Here is a 17637-nt window from a genome sequence, read left to right as displayed (position 1 = left end):
GGGGAAAGGATGAGGGAGGCTCTTACGTCATGACGTAAAGTTCGTCGCCGTCCCCGACGCGCGCAGGCCCGCCCCTGCTCGTGCCTCCTCTCGGGCTAGTGTTGCCCACCGGGGGCCCGCGCGTCTCCAGGGCGGGAGGGGCAAAGGCGGCCCCTCTCTCCTCCCTCGCTTCCGGCGTCTCTGCCACAAACAGCCACTACCTGGCCCCTCCCCTCGCACGCGGGGCCGCGCCTCGTGCCGGACAATAGCGGGGCTGCCGCAGCCGAGCGAGAGAGGGGAGAGTGCGCGCGCCTGTGTGTGTGTGTGTCTCACCCAAACCAGCCCGACGCCGTAGTTCGCAGCCGCCCAGGCCCGCTCGCCGACACCAATGAGCGGCGGCGGCACGCGGCTGTCCCGGTGGTGGAGCTGACTGGGGAGGCTCGAGCCGCGCCCCGCCGCTGCTTCTTCTTCCTCCTCCTCCGAGACTTGTGTCGCCCCTCAGCCTTCCCCGTGCCTGCGTCGGAGCCCGTGGAGAGGGGTTGGGGGGGGGGGAGAGAAAAAAGCGCGCCCGCCACCGCTTGGCGACCCGCCGCTCATCCTGCCCCCCCCTCCACCAGCTCCGAGACAGGTGAGGCGGTGGGCCGGGCCTCGCCTCGGCCTGGCTTTTGTGGTCATCCTCGGCGGCGCGGTGGCGGCGGCGGTGCTGCCTCCGTTTCAATGGAAGTATGTTACCAACTGCCGGTGCTGCCCCTGGACAGGCCGGTCCCGCAGCATGTCCTCAGTCGCAGAGGGGCCATCAGCTTCAGCTCCAGTTCCGCGCTCTTCGGCTGCCCCAACCCCAGGCAGCTGTCGCAGGTGAGCAGAGGCAGCCCCCTCGCCGCTCTTCCGTTGGCCCGGGGCTCCGCGATGCAGAAAAGGGGGGGGGATGCGGTGGAGAAAGAACTTGCAAAACGGAGGGGGTCAGAACAGATGCGCAGCAAACACGCACCGCGGATCCGCCTGCCTCTGCGGCGTAGACTCTGCGGGGCTGCAGGTTCCTTTACACTTTCTGTCAGCGGCGTGGCTTGGTGCCTAAGGATCCTTAGACAAGATTCCTTTAGGTGGCCTGCTTTCGTTGACGCTACCTTACTCCAAGGAAAACCAGAACGCTCTGAGCAATTTGATAGCTGTCAAAATGCTTCTCTATTCAAGATTGCTGCTGAGAATGGGGATGGGGTGAGGGTAGGCAGAGAAAAGAATCTTCTTCGGAGCTTATTGCTAAACACATCGGCACTTTCATTTTCTTAATTCTTTACAGAGACAACTTCTAGTCTTCAAAAGTGTTTTATTTAACGTCAATAGCATTTATTTACCTTCTTTGCTTACACCTTGCCTTTTTCTCCAGTGGGTACCCAAAGTAGCTTACATTGTTGCTCTTTCTTGTTTTATCCTCACAACAACTTTGTGAGGTAGGTTATAGTGTATGACTGGCCCAAGGTCACCCACCAAGCTTCCTTGGGAGAGTGGAAATTTGAACAAATAATTATTTTAGTTGTTACATCCAGTCAGTGTTCGATTTTAAATGTTTGGTAGGAAGTAGTTTTCCTGTCCTAAAACCAAATAGATTTATGCATCTTTTTGTTCATTTGCAATCACTGAAACTTTAACTGGCTGCCAAAGATTTGCAGTGAGGTTTGTTTCTTACATTGTGTTAATGTCGAATTCATAATATATTAAAGGATCACAGCTTGAATGATAACAGTAACCAAATTTAACCATAATAAATGTAGGTAGGCGGGGGAATGTGGGAAAATAGACACTGTTGCTGTTTTTGGCTCTCTTGTCTTCAAATGTTTTGAGGATTGAGTTGCCCATCTGTTATTGCCCTGCTGCAGTCTGCTGAGCTTTCCCTGTGAATGATAACAAATCTCTAAATTTTAGCCATATGCCCTAAATGAAAATATAAGAAAATGCACTTTTTTATGCTTAAGGGTTTCCCACATTAGGTAAGCTACAATTTTGGGTGTTCTGAGGTGTTGAGCCGTGGTGTTCGTCATATTTGGGTGGTCCTTTTTGTAGAAAAGAGAATTGGTTAGGATTTTGTTTTGTTCTTCTGATGTTTAGTAGTAGCACATAAGAGTTTGCTATCACAGACTTATGAAATACTGTGAAGAAGAACATAGAAGAGAACTTACAATGCAATCCTAAGAAGAGTTACTCCAGTCTAAACCAATTGAAACCAGTGGGTTTAGACTGGAGTGACTCTTTTTAGAATTGCACTGCCAGAAAAGTTGGCCCAAGGTTTGAGGCCTATCAAAATAAGTTAAGTTTTTATTTATTTTACCTATACATTGAAAAAACTCAAGAAACACTCAGAAACATGTAGCTATAAATAAGGAAGCATATGTAACAGAATACTGTTGACTCTTTTTTTTTTTTTTAAAAGAAAGCACACTCGTAAGGAAGTTTTTTTGAGTGGAGTAGGTTTTTTTGCAGCGGGGTAGGTGGGAATTAATCCTTTTGCTGATCCATATTGGACCGTCAGGTTTTTTTTTTTGTCCCAGCAGGGCTCAAAATGCAGTTAAGTGCACATTTTAAACCCTTCAGGGGAAACCGCTTATTGTCTGGAACAGAGAAATGGCAGGTGAGGAAAAGATAAGTACCTGCCATCTGAGTTTCTTTGTCTATGAATCATGGGTATGGTTATTGGTTTTGGTAACCTTAATATGAAGTTCCATGAATTATAGTTTACTTGAATAGCTTTTCTGGAAGGGACAGATATCACCTTAGGTAGTGGTTTGCTGGGATCATGCATAGATAAAAGTTGAATTTTAGGCCAGCTAGGTCTTTTGTGGAGAGGATGGAGTAAATCTGTTTCCCCAAGAACTTATCTTTTGTAGAAAAATAGTTGGAGAATCTGAATCAGTTATGAAACATTTAAGTTTATTTATACCTATACTTTAAACCCCACTATAATTATATGAAATAACAAATTTCCAAAAGCAAAATAATTTGGGGAAAGCTGATAAATTTTGGATATAGCTGACTAGATTGAGTTAATTTTTACTTTTGTACTTGTATTAGTATGCTTTCTCACATACGAAAGGATTCCTAGAAGATATTGAATGAAACATTTTTGGTTTCATATTAATGAGAAAAATCAGATATTTTCCAGTAGGTTTTTGTCATCTTCAGTATTTTATTGTATTTCAAAGGCAAGCAGGTGAGTTAGTGTTCTGCAGTCACCCTCAAGAATAATATAAATGGCTTGCTGTTGTGCCTAATTAGAGCTGAGATATTATTGGAAGACATACTTTGTGTATCTGGTGAAGTGAGAGAGCTAATGCTATTATCATTCTATTAACTTTTCAGGTATCGCAAAACTTTTGTTTCTGCTAGAACAGACTAACACAGCTACCTGCTGGCAGCTGTCCCCCACCCCATTTAATCTGTATTTCCAAGTTTGATTCCTTTTGATAACACTATCCAAACATAAAGGAGAAATGGTTTTCTTTGAATCCAAGCAGGTGATAAGATTGGATCTGATAAGATGCCTTTGATTGTACCTTGGGCTGTGCTCTGTGTTTTAACTGCACTGGTATGGCTTGTATTTATCTGATTCATTCTTGTAGAGGTTAAATGGTCTTTGGATTTCTTTTCTTTTATGCTCCTTGGTTCTGAATAAAAAGGATAATAGAATCATAGGGTTGGAAAGGACCTCTAGGGTCATCAATTCCAACCACCTGCACACTGCAGGAAATTCACAAATACCTTCTTAACTGTCAAATGTTACAAGCAGTGAAGTTACAGAGCTTACAATATATTTTCCCCCAACCAATTGATAGTGATTTGAACCATTTGCAGAAGTTTAGGTTTGTGTTTCTAAGTTTGGGATGCTATTGTTGCAATACATGCAGGAAGCTTTGGAAGTCTGAGCGTGGAGTGTGAAGCCACCTTGTGAAGACCAGCACCATGGTGCTGCTTTCGGTATCTGCAGTAAATAAGCTTTATTAACAAATTCTCCACAAGAATTGTATAGGCAAGGGGGGGCATAGCTCGGAGAGAGGGCATCTGCTTTCATTCAGAAGGTCCCAAGTTCAGTCTGATGCAGCCAATTAAAAAACGATCAGGTAGTAGGTTATGTAAAAGATCTCTACCTGAGACTCTAGAGAACTGATGTCAGTCAGTAGACAGTACTGACCTTGGTAAACCAATGATCTGACTTGGTGTAAGGCAGCTTCATGTGTTTACATGCTTAGAATTTCATACTGAAGAACTGTGTCCAAGTCAAGCCAATAACAAGACAGACTGATGATGCTTATTTTACTGATGAATTGCAGAAGGCTGGTAGGTAGTATATTGATCAAGACAAAATGAACTAGAACATTAATTAACATATTCAATAGTTATTTTTGTGGGATTATTTTATCTCCAACTTTGGGGGAATGTGTTGGAGAGATCAAACAAATATATAAATCTAATTGTTGCTGGTTGAATTTGCTGTTCTTGTTATAGAACAATATCAGTGAGAGCTGGCTATATAAAATCATATAGACCATGGTTAAGAGCTGGGAATGTCTCTGTCTCATAAACACCCTCTGCTTCTCTCTTATGTAAATTCCATATTTACTTCTCAGTATTAACCATGTGTAAAGACTGCACTGAGTGGCTTTAAGCCAAAAATGACTAAGATTAGCATTGGCATTGGTGCAGATGTGATGCTGCACCATGGTTATTGCTGGGAAGTGAGGGTGGAATTTATGTGAGAGAAAACAGGCTGGTGGGGTAAGGAGGGCTTGGGCTGTCAGGTTCTACAGATCTCTTAATCTTCTGTGGCTAAAGATTGGAAAGCATTGGCTTGGATCCTAGGAAGGAGTTCTAAGTGGGAGAGAGAGTCTTTGCTGTGGAACATGCTTCCTCTTTTGCTAAAACTAATTTTATGCATTTTCTCATGTGGTATACACTTCCTCTTCCACTATATAGTGCACATGAAACTTGTTCATAGGATCCATTTCATTGTGTTTGAGCTAGCCAAATAGCCAAATCGCTATAGATTTGAAACATAAATGTTTAATTTGCAGTGTGCTAATGCTCAAAAGTTAACCTAAAACAACTTTCCTAGGTAGTCAGAAGGCTGTAGCTCAATTTTTCTAGTAGCTTTCAGATTTCCTGAATGGAGAGGATGGGAATTGGAGAGTAATGGAGAGTAACCAACAACACAATAGTCAACAAGTCATATAATCAGTTAATTTGTTGGGAACTTTCTGAAGCCAGGAGACTAGAACCTTCTCCCTTTTAGAGAATGGAATTGAATGGGGATTAAAGGAAGAAGGAATTCTTTGTGGGAGGCATTGTTTAGAATGCAGAGATGGCTGCCTCAATGTTTAGGTGGTTCTGGTCTTTCTTTTTGGAATGGTTCTGATAAAAAAAAATCACTTGAGAGCTGACGTATGGGGTTGCACAAGATTTGGGTCCAGTAGTACCGTAAAGACCAACTGAATGAGTTTTTTAATTTAATTTAATTTAATTTAATTTAATTTATTATATTTATATTCCGCCCTCCCTGCTTTCGCAGGCTCAGGGCGGATAACAAATACAAACATGTTTAAAAACATTTAAAAACATTAAATAATACATTTAAAAACATTTAAAAACATTAAATATAACAATTCATGCTGCCCAGTGGTTCATACATGCCTCTGTGTTTGCATAGGGGTGATGGTTTAACCCCCCCTTCACGGGGGGGGCGGGCACTGCCCGGCGTTAGCCATATGCCTGGCGGAATAGCTCTGTCTTACAGGCCCGGCGAAATGCAAGCAAATCTTGTTGAAAATTAGAACCCCCTTTGTCAGATACAAGGAGTGGAAAAAGGAAGGGGTGGAAGGGGTATTATAAATTAGAGTGACAGGAAGCTAGTTATACATGTTGTATTTAGTTTAAGAGAGCCTAGGTGCAAAGTGCAGAAAATTAACATCTGTAGTGTGAGAAAAATCATGTGTCCATAATGCTCTGTGTTACCTCCCCTGTTGTTTAATAAGGCCCCTTAATGAAATAGTCCAAAATTTTCTAGCGGGTTGTCATCAGTATGCTAATGTCACTCTGATGCATATTCCTTTTAATAAGCCAACAACTATCTCTGTTTCCTGGCCTAATGTCTGAATGCACTGCAGTGCTCACGTGGCTGACTGGTTTCTGGGTCCAATTCATGGTGTTTGTGCTCACCTTTAAAGCCCTTTGTGACTTGGAGCCCAAATGCTTGAAGGATTAGTTCTGTTTGTATTTTCTCAGGTAGTAGCTTTGTTCTTCCAAGGAGGGCTTATTGTCAATGCCACTTTAATTAAGGCACATTGTCAAATGGTCCAGGTTCAGGATTTTTCAGTAGTTTCTCCATATCTGCAGATCAGCTCATGGCTGAAGTTGGGGCTTCTAGCTTCTTTGTTTGGTAGTGAGCTTTTGGAGAAGGCTGGGCAAAGGGAGATTACTCTGCTGGTGGAGACATAAAGTATTTCAGAGTAGTTTTTAATGTATTTTTGTGTGTGTTGTTTTCACATTTATTGTTTTACCAGATTGTTTATATTATTGTTACTTATCTTGGATCCTGAGATGCTCTGTATAATAAATATAATTCCAGGAGAGTGTTCTCAGAGTTTCTGAGCAGAGGTTCTGTCAGATGCCAAAAATTTGGCTTAACTGAAGGAATAATAACATTCGATTTATATACCGCCCTTCAGGACAACTTAATGCCCACTCAGAGTGGTTTACAAAGAATGTCATTATTATCCCCACAACAAAACACCCTGTGAGGTGGGTGGGGTTGAGAGAGCTCCAGAGAACTCTGACTAACCCAGGGTCACCCAGCTGGCTTCAAGTGGAGGAGTGGGGAATCAAACCTGGCTCTCCAGATTAGAGTCCCGTGCTCTTAACCACTACACCAAACTGGCTCTCAAGATGGCTTCTCAAGGTTGTGACCTAGAGAGAACCAGAAAACTGTTTGCCATTTTCAGTGGTGTTCAGTTGACCCTTGCAGACTTGGTTAAGTGTCTAGGTGTTAAACTGGATCCAGAATTGCTGTTAGAGAGGCAAGTTAATGCAGCTGCAAAAATGTCTTCTTTTAACTCATTTTAGCCTGGAAGATAGCCCCCTGACACTGCAGATCTGGCCACCTGGATCAGTGCCATGGTAACATTGAGACTAGACAACTGTAATATAGATGGTTGTTGGGGGTTTTCCGGGCTGTATTGCCGTGGTCTTGGCATTGTAGTTCCTGACGTTTCGCCAGCAGCTGTGGCTGGCATCTTCAGAGGTGTAGCACCAAAAGACAGAGATCTCTCAGTGTCACAGTGTGGAAAAGATGTAGGTCATTTGTATCTACTCAGGAGGGGTGGGGTTGAGCTGAGTCATTCTGTAAGAGTTTCCCAGGGTGTGGAATGCTAATGGCGGGAGGCTTCACTGTAACCTGAGGAGGTTCTTTTGCATATGGATTGGTGCTTGATGTGCTAATCTTCTCTGCAGGGCTATTGTCGGGTGTGGAGTGTTTTGTTGGCCTGGTGTTTTTCAGAACTGGAGCCCATGCTCTGTTCATTCTTAAGGTTTCTTCTTTCCTGTTGAAGTTTTGCTTATGCTTGTGAATTTCAATGGCTTCCCTGTGCAGTCTGACAAAGTGGTTGGAAGTGTTGTCCAGTATTTTGGTGTCCTGGAATAAGATACTGTGCCCTGTTTGAGTTAGGCTATGTTCAGCCACTGCTGATTTTTCAGGCTGTCCAAGTCTGCAGTGTCTTTCGTGTTCTTTTATTCTTGTCTGGATGCTACGCTTTGTGGTCCCGATGTAAACTTGTCCACAGCTGCAGGGTATACGGTATACTCCTGCAGAGGTGAGGGGGTCTCTGCTGTCTTTTGCTGATCGTAGCATCTGTTGTATTTTTCGGGTGGGTCTGAATACTGCTTGAAGGTTATGCTTTTCCATAAGCTTTCCCATCTGATCAGTAATTCCTTTGATATATGGCAAAAACACTTTTCCTGTAGGTGACTGTTTTTCCTTGGTTGTTTGATTCATCCTGGGTTTGATTGCTCTTCGGATTTCATTTCTGGAGTAGCCATTTGCCTGAAGTGCGTGTAATGACCTACATCTTTTCCACACTGTGACACTGAGAGATCTCTGTCTTTTGGTGCTACACCTCTGAAGATGCCAGCCACAGCTGCTGGCGAAACGTCAGGAACTACAATGCCAAGACCACGGCAATACAGCCCGGAAAACCCCCAACAACCATCGTTCTCCGGCCGTGAAAGCCTTCGACAATACAACTGTAATATACTTTACATACGTCTCACCTCAGTGTCAGCTTGGAGACTCCAATTGGTTCAGATCACTGCAGCTTGGTTATTATCAGGAGGTAGACAGAGCATACATAGTACTCTTATTCTGCAGTCACTCCATTGGCTGTCCATCAGTTCCTGAGCTCAATTCAAGGCTTTGTCTATCACATTCAAAGCCCTTCAAGGCTTTGGTTGCTCATAACTGCAGCACTGCCTATCTCCTTATGTTCTGCCACAGCAGCGTTGCTTATTTGAACAAGGTTTCCTGCAGGTACTACTCAGCAAATGGGCAAAATCAACAATTTGCCCATACATGTGCATTCTCTGTAGTAGCCTCCACCTTACGGAATGGCTTGCCTGATGAGGTGAGGGGGGCTCCTGCTCTCCTGGCTTTCTGCAAACTATGCAAAACTGATCACGAGGGCTTTTTTACACAGATCGGAGAGCTGTACTTAAGAAAATGGTTGGTAACCATGCTTTGTAAAGGGGCAGGGACTGTAGACTATAGTACTGTTGCTGTAAGTATGCTCCCACTAAGTAATTTCTGCATCATTTAGTGTTAACTTATGCTTTGTTTCAGCATTGTTTTAACTCTGTATCAGATTTTGCTTGTTTTTTAAAATATTGTTCTCCAATTCCAAAACCCATCCCAACCATATGTAATCCATCTTGAATCTCATTGAGAAAAGTGGATTATAAATATTTTAAGTAAAAACAAATAAATGCACATGAAAGTCTTAGCTTGGCCCACACACTTCAGGGTTCAAATTAAAAAGAGAATAGATTTCAAAGGCTTGCCCCTGTGTTAAAATAGGTAGTCCGATTATGCCTGTGATGGTTAAATTAATTGGGGGGGGGTTGTTAGTGGAAGAACTAAAATCAAATTCCTTCTGCTGACTGCAGTGATAAAAGGTTCTTATTTATATTGTGGGTGGTGGAATACGGCTGAGGAGGTGAACTGTTTTTGGAGATCTAGTAGCTTGAGACCAGGGCCAGCTGAGTAAATTCAGCAACTCTGTGGTAGAATGGAAGTGCTTGTGGGACCTGTTGTGCCGCATCTGAATTCTTTATCTGATAGTCTCGGATGTACCCCTCCCTGTAAAACATGGAATTCTGTGCCCCTAAACACTTGAAGACCAACTTCCAAAATACCTGAGTATTGAGCTGGTTCATTATCAAGGGGAGATGACAAACATATATAATACAACTTATCCATGAGCATAAGTTACTACTGGACTGAAAGACAGTTTAATTAGATGGTCATTCTTGGGTTGCATGGGTTTAATGCTGTCCTTACACTGTGCATACAGTTCAGTGATAGATTCTTTGTGTTAAGGTGTTTCCAGATTTTGAACACTGATTTCCATGCAGATAAGCATGGCCTAATTGGACAAGTTAGGAATGCTGTTGTTGTCTTCTGTAAAAACAGTTGTATTGTGAGGTTCTAAAGACATTGTAGGAGTTAACCTTATGTTTAGTAGTATTTTTGCAGTGATTAAAAAAATATCCTTTTGACTATACACGGAAAGGTCTAATACTGAGCGCATAATCATTTTTATAATAATTAGTGTAAAATATATATTTAACTAGCAAAGAAGCTTGATTGCATTGGTAACTACATACCTTATTATGTAAAAAAACTACATACCTTATGTAAAAAAATTAATAATGTAAATATTTTAAGTGTTTTTGGACTTCAGTATCTGTAGCAGGCAACTGTTTGGTTACTAAAGTCTAGCATTTCTCCAGTTTATTGCAAGGAACAGCTGTTAATTTTCTAGTGGCCATTGCTTCCATTATTGTTCCTGCCCAAATCACTGGCAGGAAGTTATTCACTTGTGTTCCTACAAATGTCTCATCAGTATTTTCTCTTAAGATCTTTAATGGCACCAACTATTGCTCTTTGTGGATAATTCTAGCCAGTGTCAAAGACTTCAATAAAAATTCCTTGACCATTGTCTACCTCCTCCTGGGACCTACAAAGCCTGGTAGTTAACTCAAGTGAGCATTAATCTTTGGTTGGCTAGCCTTAGAACATAGAACAGAGATCCAGTTGTTGGAACCCCAATATACTGGTAGTTACTTGTACATGTTGTCTGTGAAAGCAGTTTTCATTTTTATGTGATAACCGTTTTTCCTGAGGTAGTAACATACTATGTAGTATCTTCATTAGAACCCTAGGCTTCTGGGAAATATTACAATACCTATGGTGCTTTATTTGTCTCACTAGAGACTTGCTTTTTAATAAACTATCAACTTAATGGGATTGAAATCTATGTTTGGCAGGAACCTGTGCCTTCCTCCCCCAAACAATTTAAATCATTAATTTTTAAAGCAGAGTTTGCATTTAGCTTTTAGAGGTTTCTCTTGCATTTGTTCAAAAAGCAATGTAGAGGATAATTCCTGTTAATGCATAAAACAGCATGGAACATGTAAAAATATGCCATTAGAATAGCATTAAAATGTGATATTTTTACCTAAAATCTTTAATACTAATATAAAAAAATACAGTCTAAATAATGGCTTAAATCCAAAGCTCCCACTGTGCAAGTGGAAAATACTTCTGTTTTTATCAGTCTCCTCATCTCAGTCTGCAGTCCCCTCAGTGGCTCCTCAAAAGATACTTGAAGCCAGTTTTCATGGGGGATGGTTTCAGGCAGAAGTGTGAAGGGCTGGGGAAAAAACTAGACAGATTTGTTGCTGGTGGAGGAATGTGTTTTTACCAGAGGACTTGTTTTCCAAATTAAAAATCTGAGTGAGTGCTGGGGTGGGGGGATCTGATGAAGTATTTTCTCTTTTGGAATGAGTAAAACACTTTTTAAGACAAAAGATTTTACTCACAATGTATAGTATGAAAATTTTTATGTGACACTCCAGAGTATTAGCTAATTCTTGTATATACTGGAGACATGCAACATATTTTAAGGACTTGCATAGATGAGATAATCTGTGTGAAAAAGTGACTGTGAAAAAAGTGTATTATTTGGACAGAGTTTGGTACAAATGTGTATGTTCTGTTTTCAGTGATAATTCCCCCCTACTTCTTAGATGGCAACTATTAACGTAAATATGCAAAAGTAGCATAAGCGCAGTAGCTTGTTGGTTTCTTTCTAGTATTTATGTACTACTTCTCCATAGTCCTGCTTGAGATTTCTCACAGGATAATGAAACAATACAATAATAATAAAAGCTATATATCAATATCAATATAAATTATATATATATATATATATATATATATATATATATATATATATATATATATATAAAACGTCAATATTAAAACATGGCATTAAAGCAAGCCAGGGGCTGTCAGTGAAATAAAAATATCAAATTCTTCTGAATGAATTTTCATCTTGAGAGTGATAGGGTTTTTTGTGAGCTTGCTTGCAGGATCAGTCCTTTCTTTAACTTTACTCAAGTACTTAATTGACTTAAAATAATTCTCAGAACTTTGGATTCAGATGATACTGTATATCACCTTTGAGTGTTATAGGAAAAATGGAAATATTTTCTTTTCTAAAATGAGTAAAATGCTTCTTAAGGCAAGGCTTTTCAAATTCAGAATGTATAGGATGAAAATGTCTGAGGAATTTTCAAGTTTTTCCACTAGACATATTGGTCAATTTGTGGAAGCACCGAAAAAATCCCTTCTAGGAAATATTTTTTTTTGAATGAGAAAAAACAGGTCACCCTGCAAACTTCCATGGCAGAGTAGGGATTTGAACCTGGGTCTCCCAAATCCTAGCCTGATAATGCTAACCACTATACCATATTGTCTCTTTCATCTAGTCCGGGATAATACAAAGTGAACTAATTTGCATTTTAATTATAACACCAGCCTTTTTGAAGCCTAATTTTAAACTAGCTTGAATCATGTGGTGAGTGTAAGTGCTATCAAGTTGCAGCCTGCTTATGGCGACCCCTGCTGGGATTTTCAAGACAAGAGATGAACAGAAGTGGTTTGCCATTATCTGCCTGGGTTCTCTTTTGAAGGTAAAAATATAACTAGCAAGCATATTTAGCTAGAGGTCTGTTTCAGTATCTTAGAGCCGAAACAGACGTGACGAGTTACCTCAATTCAACCTGGGTTTCCTTGCCTCAAGGTTTGACGGGAAGTGTAGGCGTCCTTGCAGGTGCATCGCTGCATTTCTCCTTCCCCTGCTTGCGTGGCCCGGAGCTACATAGCCGCACGTGCTCTCCTCCCCCCCGTCGCACTGAGCATCACTTCATCTCCCCCCCTCCCTCGTCTGGCCCAGTCCCCGCAGTTCTGGGCTGCGCGGCTTCTGGTGGGGGCCGGGGAGTGAGGGGGAGATGCAGCATGCTCTGGGAGCCTTTCCTCCCGCTCTCCGGGTTCAGCCAGGTGTCATTCTGTGGGGGCTGGGCCAGGCGAGGGGGGTGGAGTTGCCTCCCCCGTCACACTGAGTGTCACTTTATCTCCCCCCTCGCCTGGCCCAGACACCGGGCTGCACCGGGAGAGCAGGAGGAAAGGCTCCTGGAGCATGTTGCATCTCCCCCTCACTCGCCCGGCCCCCACCAGAAGTTGTGCAGCCCAGAACTGCGGGGACTGGGCCAGACGAGGGAGGGGGGAGATGAAGTGACGCTCAGTGCGACGGGGGGGGGGGAAGCAGAGCATGTGCGGCTACATAGCTCCGGGCCACGCAAGCTGGGGAAGGAGAAATGCAGCAATGCACCTGCAAGGACGCCTACACTTCCCGTCAAACCTTGAGGCAAGGAAACCCAGGTTGAATTGAGGTAACTCGTCACGTCTGTTTCGGGTCTTATATGTTATGTATATATTCACCAGTAAACTACCTTTTTTCTTTTACTGCTTTATGTGCTCAATGATTCTAAGGAATAGCTCAGTGCTTACATTTCTAAACATAACACACTAACAATACATATATCTATAAAATTAAGAGGAAAATAAAATAAAAAAACACCTAGATTGCACTACAAGTTGAGTTCTGATTTTCTCCGCCACAAGTATATATCATTTCTAGAGTCCCACTTATTCTAAAAGCTAGTCACAAAACACTTTTTTTCTATTGTTCATGTTTCTTAATCCATAAATTCAGATGTCATCAAATCCTTGTTATCCATTTCATGCAAAAAGTCTATTAGTGGTTTCCATTCAGACAAGAAGTTTATATGTCCTTTCTCTAATTAATGCAGTAAGTTTTGCCATTAACGCAAACTCCAAAACCTTTGTCAACCATTCCTCCACTGTAGGCAATGTTGTAGTTTCCTACTTTTGTGCATAAAGTACTCTTGCTGCTGTAGTAAAATATAAAAACAGTGTTCTAAAACTTTTTCCAACTGGTTGTCCATTATTCTCAACAAAAAAGTCTCTGGTATCAGCTGAAGTTTAATCTTCAGAATCTTCTGAATCAATAATTGAATCTGCAACCAAAAACTCTTTGCTTTCTTACATGTCCACCATATATGAAAAAATGTCCCTTCTCGTTTAGCACATTTCCAACATACATTTGATGCCCCCTTATACATTCTAGCCAATTTTTCAGGAGTCATATACCAATGATATATCATTTTGTAAAAATTTTCTTTAATATTGGAGCTTAGTGTAAATTTCAGCCCTCTTATCCACATATTTTCCTATTGCTCCATTAATATATCATGTCCACAATTTTTCGCCGACTTAATCATGCATTCTTTTACTTGCTCTTCCTCTGTCTCAAACCTCAACAGAAGTTTATACATTTTAGAAATAACATGTTCATCATTTGTACAAAGGGCTATTTCAAATTCAGTTTTAGATTTCTTAAAGTCATAATGACTCTTGTCTAGTTTGAATCTCTCCAAAATTTGCATATATGGGAACCACTGACAGGCGTGCCCTTCTGCTGCTAAGTCCTCTCTTGATTTAATTTTAACTTGGTTCTGCGAGAATTCCAGTAAATCCTGATAAGTTAAGCATTTAAGTGGACCAACCATTTCCCTTCTAAAATGAGCTTCCTGCGATGACAGCCAAAGAGGTATTTTCGAGCAAAACCCAAGTTTGTATTTATTCTGTACTCTCAGGATTGCACACCTTACATAATGATTATTAAACTGCATTGGCTTTAACTTTGTCATACCATAGATACCCATGCCACCCAAATTTTAGATCATGCCCTTACAGGTCCAGTAATCTTCTATTTTTAAACAGTATCTATTCCTTCATCCAAACCAAACAGCCGCAAAATATAATCGCAAATCTGGGAGGCCCAAACCTCCCCTTTCTTTTGCATCCTCTAGAACCTTAAGTTTAACCCTTGGCTTTTTGCCTTGCCATATAAATCTTGATATATCCCTCTGCCATTGCTTAAATGGTGTCTCTCTTGTCAATACCAGAATTGTCTGAAATAGGAATAACATTCTAGGTAAGACATTCATTTTAATTGTAGCTATTCTTCCCAACAGTGATAATTGAGTTTTATCCCATCTTAGCACATCCCTTTTAATTTCTTTCCAAGTCTTAATATAATTGTTTTGGAATAACATACAATTCATATTTGACAAAGTAATACCCAAATATTTTACCTTTTTCTCAACTTAAAACCCTGTTATGCTCTCAAGTTTCATTTGATCTTGTATTTTCATATTTTAGTTAAGACTTAGGTTTTCTGCTTATTAACCTTAAAACCAGCCACTACACCAAATTCTTTCAATTTTGTCATTAGGGTTTCAATTCTTTTCAAGGGGTCCTCCAAAATCAACACCAAATCCTCTGCAAAGGCTCTCAGTTTGTAGTTCTCCTGTTTCAGCCCTAGCCACCTCACAGGGTGATTATTGTTGTGGGGATAATAATACTTTGTAAACTGCCCTGAATGTTGTTGTTGTTATTATTTATCAAGCTACTAGTAGAAGGTATTTGAATTCTTTAAAAGGGAGAAGGGAATGTTTGGGAAATATAACATGTGCTTGGTGAATTTGGCAAGGTTATTACTAATTTTCCCACTTGTAGTTAGGGTCCAAGATCACATGAAATATAGACTGGTGGGGTAATTCTGTGAAGTTAGCAACAGCAATAATTTCAAAACCTCATTTGAATTTGTTTTACCAGCTGCAATCGGAAGGTTCTGTGATAAGAACCTTGTGATTTTCATCACAATTGAAGATAATTGGTAAATTAAAAGGAAGGTACCTATGTGGTTTCAAATTGTTTGCCCAGTAGAATTAACAAACAAAGTCTCATGTCATGATTCTTACTGGAGGTATGTGGTCCTCAGAAGGAAATCTACAGAGCTTGCGGGACATTCGGAACACTTGGGGGCAAATGGAGAACACATTTTAATGTTAGGATTTTTGTCAGCCCTTTCTTCCGACTTGCAATGATTTCTGTCATTAGAGCAGAGTTGTAACCTACTGGTTATTCTGTCCTGAGGATAAAATCCCAGATTTTTCTCCCAGGCTCTTAAAGTGGCAAAGAACCATTTGGAATTCGATAGGAATACCTCCTCCCAACTGAGGACAACAGTTATTGTGTAATGTAGTTTCTCATCAAGCAGAATATATTAGGGCTTGGCAGAATATTCTCATGTAGAATATGTCCCGTTATCCAGTCATAGGAATTGCATTTGTACATTTTCTTGAGTTTCAAGTGCTGCCTTGCTATTCTCTTTGTCATAATTGCCTGTTGTCTATCAGGTTCTTAAATATGAAAGTTGCCCTTTTGGCTCTGTGTGAGACTCTTTCCTACCCTTTTACAGGATCGAACAGGTATTATTTAAATACTGTGTGTAGTAATGATCCTTCTTGAGTGAATTCATTCCAAAGTGTGTTTTTTAAGTCTCTTGACTGGAATTGGTTTTACTGCAGTAAAGCTGTTGTAATGTGGGAGAGCCTTGTCTGTGTATTTGTATGAATTATGAAGACTGATGTTAAGAGGATTGCAAGCCATAGTCCATGTTATCAATATTATTAAACATTTATATGGTATATAAAATAGTACTTGGCATGATGGTTTGCAAAATTAAACAAAGCATGAAATATATGAAAGCAACATGTATGTCTGCTATATATCTGTGCAATAATCGTTTACAGGCTGGAAGTTCCTTTGCTTCCTTGAGAAAATGAATTTTAAAAACTTTGTTTTTATCCTGCATACTTTATCCTCTTAAATGGCTATGTTGGCAAACATAGGGAAGTACCATTACCTGAAATAAAAGGGAAGTTGGTAGACTGTGTGGGAACACAGTGGATACTCACTGTGAAGGGTCTTTCTCCTCTGAGGAAAGGAGGACATCTTGATGGGTGATTCCCACCCTCCATTCAGGGAGGCAGGAACAAGTTTTCTACTTCCAGTTTTTCTAGTGGGAGTCACCCTTTCAGTTTTGGCAACTCCAAAAGCAGTTATAGCATCATAATTACGAATATGACACTCTAGAATTGAATAACAAAGAGAAATGTGAGAACAAACACGTTAAGGGGAAACAACAGGACAGGAAGTGAATTTTTCAGGCAGAAGAGAGTGAAAAGACAATAACTTTGGGAGGAGCAAGATGTCCTTTCCTCAAAGGAGAAGGCACCTTCACGGTGAGTGTCCAATGATCCGTTCTTCCTCTGAGGTGGAGGACATCTTGATGGGACATCCCAGAGCAGTGTCCCTATTTTCTGGGTGGGTCAGTGTCATCTGGTTATAAGGTATATTGTAATACTCTTCTGCCAAACGCTGCATCCGCTAAGTCGTCAGTGTTCAACTTGTAGTGTTTAACAAAGGTAGGTAGCATGTCTGGCAAATGCTGCACTGGTTGCAGCACTTTGTATTGAGTGAGCAGTAGGGGTGTGTGCTTCGGGTTTCCGATTTGGAAAAAATGCCCAAATTGGACCCGATCTGTAAAGATTTGGAACAGCCGAATCAAAGCTACCCAAAGTAATTCAGGTTGCTTCGGGGCCCTTTAAAGTTTAAAGGGCCTTCTGGGCATGCTGGAGGGGGGGGAGTTTAAAGGGAAAAACACTCCCCACGTCGTTTGCGAATGGCACGGGGAGCCTTCTACCTTTTAAGCTCTCCCCCCTCCTTCCAGCCGGCTTGAAAGGGGGAGAGCTTAAAGGGCGGAAGGCTATCCATGTCGTTTGCGTGCTCACTCACACACACTCTCTCGCTCGCTCGCTCGCTCGCACGCACACACACACACACACACACACACACACACACACACACACACACACACACACACTGAGGAATGAAAAGAAAGCAGAATGAACTTGAAACAGCCTAGCCTCCTCTGCAGAGCCCGTGCCGGGCCCCAGCTTGCTCTTTCTCTGTCTCCCTCACTCACAGAGGAATGAAAAGAAAGCAGAATGAATACAAAGCAGCTTAGTCTCCTCTGCAGAGCCCACACTGGGCCCCAGCTTGCTCCCTCC

The 17637-nt window shown here is 41.3% G+C and overlaps 1 protein-coding gene across 2 annotated transcripts in view; it reads left to right on the top strand.

The window, feature by feature from the left end:
- The first annotated feature begins 213 nt into the window (after positions 1–213).
- The window catches only part of PDE7A (phosphodiesterase 7A), a 75452-nt gene continuing 58028 nt past the window's right edge, over positions 214–17637 (top strand). For both annotated transcript variants that reach the window (XM_054985415.1, XM_054985414.1), the window contains exon 1: positions 214–834. In XM_054985415.1, coding sequence (XP_054841390.1) covers positions 697–834 — 138 coding nt within the window. In that variant the 5' untranslated portion in view covers positions 214–696. The remainder of the gene's footprint in view (positions 835–17637) is intronic.

Source organism: Eublepharis macularius, chromosome 7 (genome assembly GCF_028583425.1).
Source record: "Eublepharis macularius isolate TG4126 chromosome 7, MPM_Emac_v1.0, whole genome shotgun sequence".
NCBI lineage: Eukaryota > Metazoa > Chordata > Lepidosauria > Squamata > Eublepharidae > Eublepharis > Eublepharis macularius.
Note: the sequence above shows the minus strand (reverse complement) of the source record. Positions and strands in the feature narration are given on the sequence as shown.